General features: G+C 53.6%; 2 protein-coding genes across 2 annotated transcripts; one reads left to right on the top strand and one right to left on the bottom strand.

Annotated features, from left to right (window-relative positions):
* Window positions 1-7,056: 7,056 nt before the first annotated feature.
* D7B24_001001 (uncharacterized protein) lies at window positions 7,057-7,554 on the top strand (the record flags this gene model as incomplete). Its single annotated transcript, XM_028635246.1, has 1 exon — window positions 7,057-7,554. The coding sequence occupies one exon, from the start codon at window positions 7,057-7,059 to the stop codon at window positions 7,552-7,554; it is 498 nt and encodes a 165-aa protein (XP_028492184.1).
* A 1,964-nt stretch (window positions 7,555-9,518) lies between these two features.
* D7B24_001002 (uncharacterized protein) lies at window positions 9,519-9,784 on the bottom strand (the record flags this gene model as incomplete). The annotated part of the gene is made up of 2 exons (XM_028635247.1): window positions 9,519-9,521; window positions 9,620-9,784. 2 exons carry the CDS (start codon window positions 9,782-9,784, stop codon window positions 9,519-9,521), a joined length of 168 nt encoding a protein of 55 aa, XP_028492185.1.
* Between the last annotated feature and the right edge of the window lie 1,961 nt (window positions 9,785-11,745).

The raw sequence follows: 11,745 nt of genomic DNA on the forward strand, positions 1-11,745 counted from the left end.
TTGGTATAGGTCGATCACGGCCCTGGCGCCCTAGTAGTCTTCCATGACCCAGCTGGGGGTTAGAAAGTGTACAACAACTAGAGGAGATCCAGGATCATTTACGGTTGCGTTTGTTGACAGCGCCCCATCCTAGCTCGCTAGAACGAACGCCGGCGACCTCGGTCATGAACTCGTACACACTATTTCGACGTTTCTTCTGGGCTGAAAATATACTATGGAAAGAAGACGTCCAAGGCCGTCCTGTCAACGTGGCCTTGTCTGGCAGAGACACAGTAATTGACGCCAAAGCCGTTGGAGCATACCTAACAGGGGCCGATGGTTGGAGTATTGAAACTGGAAGATGGGAAGATGAAGTGTGGAAAGGAGATGTGTTAGAGGTGCTATGGTTTGCAGAGTTAGATCACGGTCAGGCATTTGGCGAGAAAAAGGCGAGAAAAAGATTGGTTGATGTGGTAAGGAGGTTCTGTGTTCAGGTATGACCTTTGAAATGCTATTAAACTGGATTGATTAAACGATATGAGGAGTAGGTCTGTAGATAGAATGGCCACACGCAGGAGAAACTGTACGGCTCGTCATTTGACTGATCCCTCGCCCTCTGACTACAGTCGCGCGCCGAAGGGCCTCGACACGTAGCGAGCATAGCTGTAGCCCGTTGCTAGGAGGCACGAAACGACGGTACAGTCTTGCCACCCATGCCAGACTATGCTGCCTTCGATTCTGCTCATGACGATATATGTGCTGCCTTGATGAATAAATAGTAAGGTACCTTGGGTATGGGTATCGAGATGTGTCGGGCATTTAAACCAGGAGAAGTCTTTTGTTGTTGACGGCGACTAACAGGATAACGAGTGATGTGTCTAGGGTAGGCACCAAAAAGATATACAGATCCGACGTTCGGGCTAATGCACTCAGGTTAAGGCAGCAGCGGGAGATGTGCCTATTTCCAGGCCGAACTGGCAAATGAACAAAGTGATTCTTGCCGCAGCCCTGAAAAGCGCAGAAATCGGCTATTTCAATACCTGAGATCTCAGTTAGTCAAAAATGTGCGACTAAGGCTTGGCACTTACCTTTCTCCGTCTTGATCGCCCATATCTCATTTGCAAAGTCCCCTTGCTCTCTTCACAGCCGAACTGCCTGTTAAAGGCAAGAGTAACTAAGTTCCACATGCCCTTTCCCTTGCTGGGCTCGTACAACCGAACCATGTCACAGAGAAAATCTTCGCTATGACTGGCCTGGGAAGTAGGGAGTGGCCGTTTCCGGCAGTCCTTTGCCGATTCTCCCAAGGTAATCGCGGGCCGCTGCGAGTGATGGCCAGCCATAGACGCGACCTGGGCAGCGGGCGCCATATTCATGGTCGATGGTTTATCAGGCTGTCCCGAGGCTGGAAGAAACTCTGTTCCCTGTGCGTAATGCTGCCCTTGATCTGGGTCAGGGAAACTCGTTTCATTATCCGCCGACAAAACGTGCTGTAGTGCCATTGTCGGATGAGGCCCTTTCAATGATACTTGACGGGTTACGGAGGGGTATAAAGTTGATAACGTTGTCCGAACAGTCTCTACTGTTGATTGAGAGTCCGACGACCGGTTGCCGCATGGAGATGAAGGCTCGCGAAAATTGTCGACATCCTTTGCAGTATGCGATGGCATTTGGGGATCTTTCCGGGCCGGACCGATAGCCGAGAACAGTCCTTGTCTAGCAAATGAGGCAGATATAGGCGCCGCATGGGGGGGCCTCGTTATCAAAGGCCGCCCTGTGGTGACAGTCGAAAGGGACGCCTTCTCGACTTCAACCCTGTGATCTTGGGATGGTTCAACTTCAGATCTTGGAAAGGAAGAGCCATGATCGTCAGCCATCGTCTCACCTGTTTGCCATACTGGCCTACCAAGGGAGTTCGAGGCCACGGTCCGCGTTGAAGACGTCCTCTCTATTTGCAACACCTCTATACCGTGATCTACGACATGAGCTCCGCGGGTCTCTTCGGAGTTATTCTGGGAGTGCTTACGAGGCTCTCTTTGCACAACAGACATTTTTGGGCCAAGCAAAGACCGTGGGAAATGCGCGGACGACAACCCAGCGATTGGGGGGCGGGGGTCATGGCCGTTCGATTCGTCCGGTACGGTACGGGATGGAATTTCCCTATCCGGCGATGAAGTTTGCTGCCGATGTTGAACGTTCGGATAATTTCCGTATGGGTTCTGCTCCCAATACGAGGCCCTTTGAGGCTGGTAGCCGGAGGCTGTCGCAAACCGGTCGAAAGCGGAGTGTAACCCGCCCACCACGGCTGCTGCATCACTTGCCAGTTGAAACAAGGATGACGACGAAGTGGCGCTGGTAAACGTCTCTCTGGCTACCCTACAGCTCGACGGCGCCTTTGGATTTGAGCTTCGGCTGGTTTCTATTGAGAGAGGATGAGTGCCATCTACTTCTGCGCTCAAGGGAGAATCTTGGCGACTGGTGGACCCAACCTCTCTGTCGTCCTGTATCTCGGTATCGTGCGGCAGCCTTTCAGCCACCACTGCAACTTCCTCTCGTTCTTGGGCTGTGGTGGAAGACTGTGGTCGATCTGGTGGATTGGCATTTGGACTCTCTGTGGCCACTGCCAGGCTCAATCCAGGTGATCTCCGCGATGAAGTACTTGACGAGCGAGAACTATTCCCTACTTACGATTAGTGGCCATTTGAGGATAGGACGAGATTTCCAAGGAGCCTACCGTAGGATGCTGGCCAGGACAGGGTCGGTGATGGTGAACCGTCCGGAGTAGGCTCTGTGCCCAATGTATCAGTTAACAAATGCTCTGGACTCAGACTTCGAAAGGTTCCCGTCATAGCAGGTTGTCGATCCACCACAGGGCAACCGCTAAGCTGTTCAAGGTTCAGTCTAGGTGGTGTAGAATGTGTGCCAGCTTCGCCACCCACAAGGTTTTGCTCCGGTTCCTGGGCAGCGATGAATGGATGGATTGGGTCTGGCGCGCAGCTCATGATGGCAGTCGTCAGAATGCGAGTCTCCGTAGCAGCCTCGGCTGGGCTCGATCGAGATGAATCATGCGATGACGTAAGTGATTCGTGGTCATTATTCTCTACTTATGATCAGCATCTGTTCGACCGCGGAAGCGTTTAGTTGCGGATCCTACCCATAGATGCGTCTTCTGTGGGCTCTTCCCCGCAAGTGGTCTTCGCTTTCTCCATAGCCTCCAGTTCGGCGGAATATCTCAATGCAACATCGTAGCCAGAAACGGGAGAGCCGTCAGGCCCGTGCTCGCTGAAAGGCCGTATCTTGTTGGCAGGTAGCCACGAGAAACAGCCCGACGAAGGGAACTGAAACTTCTCTCCTTGCGGTACCAAATACTCGTCATCCTGAAACCAAAACACTGGAAACTTTCGTTTACAGACCTGAGAGCCACCGTCTTCGTACCCCTTCTTCCATCCATGAATATGCTTCTGGCCGCTTCTATAACAAACAGGGATATACCCATCTGCTAGCCCGGTGTCGGCAATGGAGCCGGCTATTCCCGCTGGGTTGAGGTCATCGAGAGGTAGTATAATGATGGCGTACCAAGCAGATCGCTTCGAAGCCGAGTTAGGGCCCCACCTTCCAAGGTACAGTTTGCCTACATCTGGATAGGCGATGCCTTCGAAAGACTTCTGCTTCTGTGGCGTATCTTGAGGCATATCGTCAGGAAGGCTCCCAGATTGTTGGGCTGATAGACCCCTTTGTCGTACCACTCTTGTCAACCCCAGACGCTTTTGCGCCTGCAGAGTATCATCAGAGCGATTCGAAGATAATACGTCCTCGTTGAGCCGTCGACGTTTCTGACGCCAAGCCGAGCTTGGATTCGAGATGGCGGGTAGCGAGGATGGACCATTGAGAGAAAAGCGGCGTGGAGCCTGGCGCTGCCGCGTCGATCGGCGTATGTCCTTGTCGCAGCTGGGCGACTGTACAGATCGAGGTCGGGGACTATCCGAAGGAGGCAACACAGGTGGGTTGTCCGAAACCACGACTGGCTCGGATTGAATGAGCGAGCCAGAGGAAGAGGCTTCGCCACTGGTAAGGCCAACAGCTTGGAAATCTGTTAGTATAAACTCATCATAACACCTGGCCTCGTAGATGATTCCAGCGAATGTGCTAACCGTTTACCGTACCTAATGCAGGTATGGCAGCATGTGAGCGGGTTGATGAAGGGACCGAAGAGCAGCGGGAATCCGCGGAGTTCCCCGGAATTGGGCCCCGCGACGCTATTGTATCACTCGACCCAGAATGAATCGAGGGTCCAGTGCGGCTTAATGTCGTGGTCGTCTTCGAAACGCTTGCCGCCAACGTCGCCACTCTTCGGGAACGTTTATTCGCAGCCTCAACCCCTGCGTTCAGGCGAGCAATTTCTTGCCTGTCCGCCTCTTGCTCTTGTTGGATTTGATGAATCTCATTCCTTAATCGACTGAGCTCATTCTCCTTCAAGTCGATCTTCTGTTGGAGAAGGGGAACCCTCGCGTCGGCGGCAGCTTCGGCGGCACTTTGTTCGTCGGCTACCAGAGCCGTAATATCGGCAACGTCGCGGTAAACTTTGTCAATGTGAGCGTCAAGCGCAGAGAAGCTGAGCGTCTCCGCGGGGTGCATATTTCGTTAAGACCTCAGCATCAAGAAATGGTCAAGAGAAAAAGGGGGGGAGCAGGGCAATAATGTGCTTATGACGGTCCGGTGTTTTGTATTTTGAAATGGGGCCGCTTGCTCCGAGGCTGTTGGCGCTAAGTCCTGCTTGTTTATTGGGCCCGGATGCCACTGTCTCATGTGTGCCAATCAGCCTACGTCGCTGGATTCTGCATTCGACCCTTTCTAATTGGTTGGCAAGACCGGGCTTTTCCCCACCGCCACCGTCACCGTCACCAAACTGTGGTCCAGGGTTCGGGACCATCGTGCGGGGTTCTCGAGGGATGAAGATGTCCCCAGCCACCTGAAAACTACTTTAGAGCATACTGAAGGCCGCGCGCACTTGCACAAATCCTTCGGGTACGGGGAGCAAGGCAGCGCTGAGAGCTACCTTGGTGTATATGGTCCTTAGTTCTTGACACGACCAATTATCCGAGGCCACAACCCAACAGCCTCAAGGCAGTGGCCCTGGATGATAGTTCATGTCGCGCCATGGGGCCTGCAGTCAGCACACTGGATACTGCTTGAAAGAGCAGTAGGACGAAGCAGAAGACCTTCTCGCGGTGTCCGGTGTCAGTAGGGATGACAGGTGTGGTGCGGCGCGTCGCGCGCTGTCGATTCCCGCGGTTGTGTGGTGCCGTGAAATTGTTCACTGGTGCCCTCCGACCTACAAACGGACCACGCGATCAACTACACCGCATCACCCACGCTGTTTCCGAAGCCAACAAGCTGCGCGAGGGGTACTGGCGTAAGAAGACCATCCGACTTGACATTGGCTGACGTCTATGAAGAGACAGAACACCCTCCGACCCATCCGGCCCCGGAAGTGCGTTTTCCACCGCGTCCTCCATCACATGCGCCACACCGGCGTCCGCTTCCTTTGGGTCGATGCACATCGCATCCGTCAAGACACACGTGGCGCCGACGATTGCGGCCGCCATTTCCACTGCATCAACAGACGCGATGCCATACAAGCTATGGACCTTGTGTACCAGCTCAGCGAGCACCCAATGGCGCTGCTAGGCTAGCCACTGAGGACTGGATTCGAGTTGCACCTCCTTAAGCTTATTCTCTCGTCCACCTCCGGCTCGACCAGGTACGGCGTCTCTTCACATCCGAGGTCGCCAGAGCGAAGCAGCTTCTACACGGCGAGCTCATATTCGGGCTAGAGACCCTCCGTGGTTGCAGGTGTCGGGGCTCGAGGACGACATGTCGAGACACGACGTATGCTGTCATGCTGGGCTGCACCGAGCCGATCGGTTGCCGATCCCCTAGATATTGTGTTCGCGTCACCACGTTGTCGGGATGTGCCTGGCTTGGTCGCCGAGAAGCGGTTAGGATGCCTCGAAGAAGCTAGCATTCCTCGTGGTAGTCTCCAAGTCTAGTTTTAGGAGAGTGGGTATATCTTTAGAACTATAACGTTTACGGCAGAGGGCCGGCAGCTCGCGTCGGCGTTAGGGGTACGCGACCGTTAAGATCTGGACGCGGATGCAGGCACGTGCGTGCAGAAGCTCGAGGTGCACGACAAATCGGTCATTAACCTGATCGCCATACCTGGACTAGAAATTCGGAATGGGAAGGCCCCTACGAGGGACGCGAGCCTTCTTAGTACCGGGCCGGGCACGGGCCGACTGGCGCTGGGGGTGGCGGCGGGAGCGGAGCCAGAGGAGCCCGAGGCGGAGACGGGGCCGGGGCCGCAGCGGGAGCGCTGCTCCCACCGCACCGGCAGCATCCACGGGGGCGGCGGAGCTGCCAGCGGAGGCAGAGGTGGGGTGGAGTCAGGGCCGCACTGGTACCAGCTCAGGTACGGACTCCGTGGACGGTCCGCACATGAGCTATCAGAGGACTTCTCCGAAGATCAACCCGAATGCTCCTTCGCTATATGATGTAGTTAGAGGGTGACAGCTTTGTCTATAGTTCCGTAAACAGCTGGAGTGTGGCTCAAGCTCAAGGTCTTGGAGAGATAGTGGCTCGTCGCAAGGTTGGTCGAAAAAGCCCAACAGCCTGTAGCTGTAAGGCCCCAAAGGAGGACTCCAGTATGCATGTGGCACGTTTGATAACGTCGGCTTGATGATAAAAGAAGACCCCCCCGAAGGATACCTGTGTTAAGCCACAACTTAGGCAGCTTGCGGGGATCTGCGTTTCTAGCCCCTACTGCTTAAACAGAACTTGAAGATGTAGCATCCAGGAGAGACTCACCAGATTCCTGAAAGTACTTCTCTACATTCACGATTCGAGATCTCAGTAACCGGAGCCGCGCGGCTGGGTGTACCCAGGAATAGACGGCCAATCAGCGGCATTGAACGCTGAAATTTACTGTGAGCACGGGACAGCATCATGAGTCCATTGAAACTATAAAGATCTGGGTGATAACTTTTTGGGTCTCGATGATAGTATGCCACGCACCATCACAACATGGCCTCTTCCGACTGGTACACCATCCCCTGCCGACCTCATATCAAGATTGATGATGAGCTCCTTGATGAGGGATTCGTCAAGAACGCTCTTGTCCTTGCCGATCAGGACCCTCAAAGATCCGGCGTGTTCTTCTCGGAGTTCCTCACCGGTTACTACAAGCAAATCGCCCTGGGGAAATGCAAGGACATCGGAGATACTTTCCTCGGGACTCTTTCTGAGGATGGCGACACGATTGCGTGGGACATGCGTCGCGACATGTTCCTTGGTGCTTCTCAGGCCTATCACCAATGCCATAGGCTGCGACATATCTATGAGAGTCTTCAAGCTGTCATGATCAGTCCACCCACATATCTCGAGTCTCTGTTGCAGTCATTGCGCTATGCGTATGAGGAACAGGCCCTCCTGGCTGCTTGGAGAGTGCGGCACATTAAAAGTGTGGGACGATTCTATGAACAGAGCAGGGAGAGGGCAACCCTGTCGGCCACAGAGCAGTAGGACAAAATCATGAGCTGATTGTTTGGCGTGGTGGTCCCTATTCCACTCCCTGTCACCGAGTCACTTCTACCAAAGGCGGCTGCAAGGCTACTTGTCCTTCTACTTCAATAATATCGTGACTCTTGCCACGCGGACGGCAATTAAATCCTAAAATCGATTTGCTGGATCCGCAAACTTGTTGTATTGTGTAATCGGCTGGAGGTGCTCCCTCGGCTTGTTCAAACTGGGGTCGGGGTTGCTCATTATACTTGTGGAGACCTGTAGTCTTGTAGTTTGAGATCAAGCGTTCTGCGTCAGATTAAGGTTTGAGGCCTCATCTTTGCAAACACCCGAGATGCCCTGCAGCTGTTGCCCTGGCAGAGCTGACATGATCAATGGGTGATCGTCCCCATTGCCCGCTCTTGTAGACCCACATATCCGTGATGCACAGAGACCCCCTTGAGTCGCATCTGCGTGCCTCGGCACACTCACCATCATCAGATGCGCCAATCGAGCTTTCGGGCTCACCGTACTGAACCGGGTACAACTCAATGCGCCACGGTGAGCAGTCTATCGGCATCTCCGGGTACTTCTCTCATGATAGCCCGGCGGGCTGATTTCCGACGTGGCCTGGCCAGTTGCTCGGTGCATCTTTCCCGGTTAGGCGACAATGGCATCACGTCACGAACGGTTGGCGCTACATTCAGAAATCATGCAGAGGACCAACTGGCATCCTGTATATTCGTATGATTGGCTGAGATGTACCCACTCAGCCTAGACTAAGTGGATCCACAAAGGTAGGAAGGTCACATCGCTTACGGGAATACGAAGCTGGCACTGTCAGCCTGACAAATCGGTGATGTTTACCATAGGATCGATTCTTCCATCCTCAAAACTTGCTTTGACTGGGAGGTGTCGGCAGATTTTGTCCAATGAAACTAGTCCCAGTCCAAGGAAATATGGCCAGGCCCCCGTTGATCGTCGGCGCGGCACTCTGACTGTTGGTGATTAGCCCCCTCGTTTGCCTCCTCACTCCTCAAGCGGGGTGCGGCTAGGCTAGGCTTCCAAGTACCATTACCCCACCTGTGCTCAGTCGCGGATTGCCTCCTGACTTCCAGTGATGGGTCCCGGCAGTCTGGTAACCTACTGCACGTTAAGAATCCGCAATCACATTGCTCGTCAACGAGTGGTGGAGCGATGGGTCTTGTTTGGGCAACTTGAGTGGTCACGGTGGGAGCAGTCGGGGGACCTTATGAATTGTCGCTCAACATGATGGCCGAACGGTGCAACGTACATCCCGTAATTTACGGTCAATACTGACTGCGATCAGCTTCGAGACTGGTGCTTGCCATGCCATATTCGTGGATTAGGGCAAGGAACTCTTCAAGCCGTTGCTGGTCAACCGGGGCGACTGTACGTAGGTCCTACTGCATGATGACATTCAATTGAAATACACAGGGCACTGTGGCATATGAGACGCCATGTCTTCGTGCCGGACCCATTGTCCATCGCCGCTCGCCTTGTCGTGACGACGCCATAGTTTCCCATTCCAAGTGAACGTGGAAGAAGGCAAGTGAAAGCATAGCCCGGGGGGAAGCACGCGTTTACCCTGAAGCGTACTGCGCACATGCAGCGCTCCATATTTCCAGATCCGCCCATCCCACTGCAGCGCAACCTTGGTCTTCTTCCCTTCGGTGCCGGTGTGGCGACTGACACATCCAGTACGTTGAGATGGAGCTAAAGTTCTGCGACAGGCAATTCTAGCCAAGTCGTCGTGTCTAGACTGTTCAGATTGCTTTCTGATGCTGTCATGTACTAGCCACCTTGTTTGCCAGGTGGCATAGTCGGGGTTTGTGTCGAGATCCACGTAAAGATTGAATGAGCGATGGGATAGCCATATCCGCTCCATGGTGTCCAGTTCGAGAAGACCAATGCCGCTGACTTTCGCCCAAGACTGATTGCGAAACGTCTGGTCATCCAAGAATTTACTAGCAACCATGAATGGAATGCAAAGTAATGGCTTCATATCAAACTGGAGAGATTGCTTGCTTTCCTGATCCGTCATGTACTGTAACGCAAGCAATACTGTGGCTTTTGGAAGCCGGGCTGGCCGAAGGATCGCGGAGATGAACGCATGATAATCCGGCGTAAGTTGCGGCTGTGCGAGAAGTGTGGGGATATTCTGAGTGACAAAGTCGATCATGGAGCTGATGTCGTAGTCTAAGACGGGGCAGATGCCCCAGGATGACATGGTGACAGACAAAGAAGGACGTGGAACTTGGCAGAGCGCCCGGGTGGCAGCCCGGATGAGGCGGAGCATATACATACCCAGAATCGGTGTGGGCGATTTATCACAAGACGTTCGGACGACTTTGGGATTCCGTTTTGGGATTCCGTTTCGAGCTTCTAATTTAAGGACAGCAGAGAATAACTTGCTGAGAAGATGGTTTGATCCTTCCTGAGTCCAGGCCCGCTTCGTCACAGTATTCAGCACACACGTCCGGCGGTGCCCTCAGGCTCCCATGGCTATGATAGGTCCCGAGGGTATGGTCACCAATGACGGCTCACGCCAGCCACACCATCCAAACGGATTTGGCGCGCCTACGCGCGCTCTCGTAGATATCACCAACCGACACGAAGATAGCCAAGGTGATTGGACATTTTGGGGAGCATTCCCTTCACGCCTTTCCCAGAATCACAATCACAAAGCACGTGACCCTCCTGCAATGCCTGTAATGCAGGATGCCCGCTCTGTGCGCCATGTCAAGGGGGGTTTCAATGCCCCCAGACGGGACTGCCATCCTCTTTTCTTGTAAAGTTAAGCATCTGGTAGTCATGGCACTTGTCCTTCTCCTTCATACTCAACAGGAACAGAGGACAAGATGCCTATGCCCATCCATGACATCGATCTGTTGATTCGCAACATCGAAACGCTTCTAAACATATTGAAACGGGTCAAACGCATACGAAGAACCCCTCCGGCCCTCGTGGTGGCAAATGCGAAAGAGGAAGTCGCCTCGCTGCGAAACTCCATCGAGAAGTTCATCCGTACCATCGAAGTTGTCCCTGGTGGCTGCGATACTGGTCTGGAAAGCGATTCAGCTAAAAATGTGACACCAGAAATTGTGCATAGGTCCATCGAGGATGTTGTTAGCACCGCTCACCAGCAGAGGACCGAAGAAGTCGGCGTCACTACACCATTCCCTCTTCCCTCCCCCCTACACTTGGATTCGAATTCCGATTTTCAGGTGGCGTCACCTGCATTGAACGTGGAGCAGACTTGGACTGACCTTGCTGTCAATGTGGATGAGACGAACTTCAACGGCGAGGAAATTCAACACTCGAATGCAACAGGAAGAAAACATCTCCCGGAAATCACGTCTCAATCGTCACTAAGCCCCTCGTGGACGAAGTTGGATGATGAAGTACGACCCGAGCAATTCAATGCATCAATATGCGACGTTCCCACACCATCAAGTCCCAAGCCACCAAGGCCTACACCTTCCGCATCTCCTACTTCTCCAGGTACCGCACCAGAGGTCAAATCCTCGCAAGCCGACTTGGACGGCGAAGGTCACCTTCCTACAACACTCCCTCTTCTGGACGACGCGAGTGATGACCGCGAGAAAATTTCCTCATTAATAAACATTTCGGTCGAGAACATACCGCCTCCTTGGCTTCATTGTCAGACCAAGGATGACTTCCGCCAGAGACTGAGCCAGTTTCTTCCAGGCAACTGGATTGACGATGTTCTCATCCGAAAGATGCTTGCCATCTTGGCGCGCCAGCATGGCTTCCTCGTTTTCGATTCACTGCTTCTGGACATCACCAAGCCCCTGGGACACATTGAACAGCTGCACCAAGCATTCGCAAGACATCCGGGACTCATTCTCCCGCTCCACGTCAATGCTCAAAACCAAGGAGCTCGCGAAGGACGGAATCATTGGATCCTGGCCATCATAGATCGACTGAAATGCTGTTTCACCTCCTTTGGCATGGAGTTGCAGTACCACAAGCTTTGGGCAGATCTGCTTTTGCCCGCTCTTCACGATGCCACCCAATCAGACCACCCTTTCATTGTCAGGAATGAAGAGGTATGTTGTTCTCTGTCCCTGCTCAAATAGTACTGACAAAGAAAGAACGGGCCGTATGAGCGGGACTCCTGCTGCGGCCTCCTTTGCTTCCTTGCTGTCGAGCGATACTTCGGCCTCA

Source organism: Verticillium nonalfalfae, assembly GCF_003724135.2.
Source record: "Verticillium nonalfalfae strain VnAa140/NRRL 66861 chromosome Unknown scaffold_118, whole genome shotgun sequence".
Classification (NCBI taxonomy): Eukaryota; Fungi; Ascomycota; class Sordariomycetes; order Glomerellales; family Plectosphaerellaceae; genus Verticillium; species Verticillium nonalfalfae.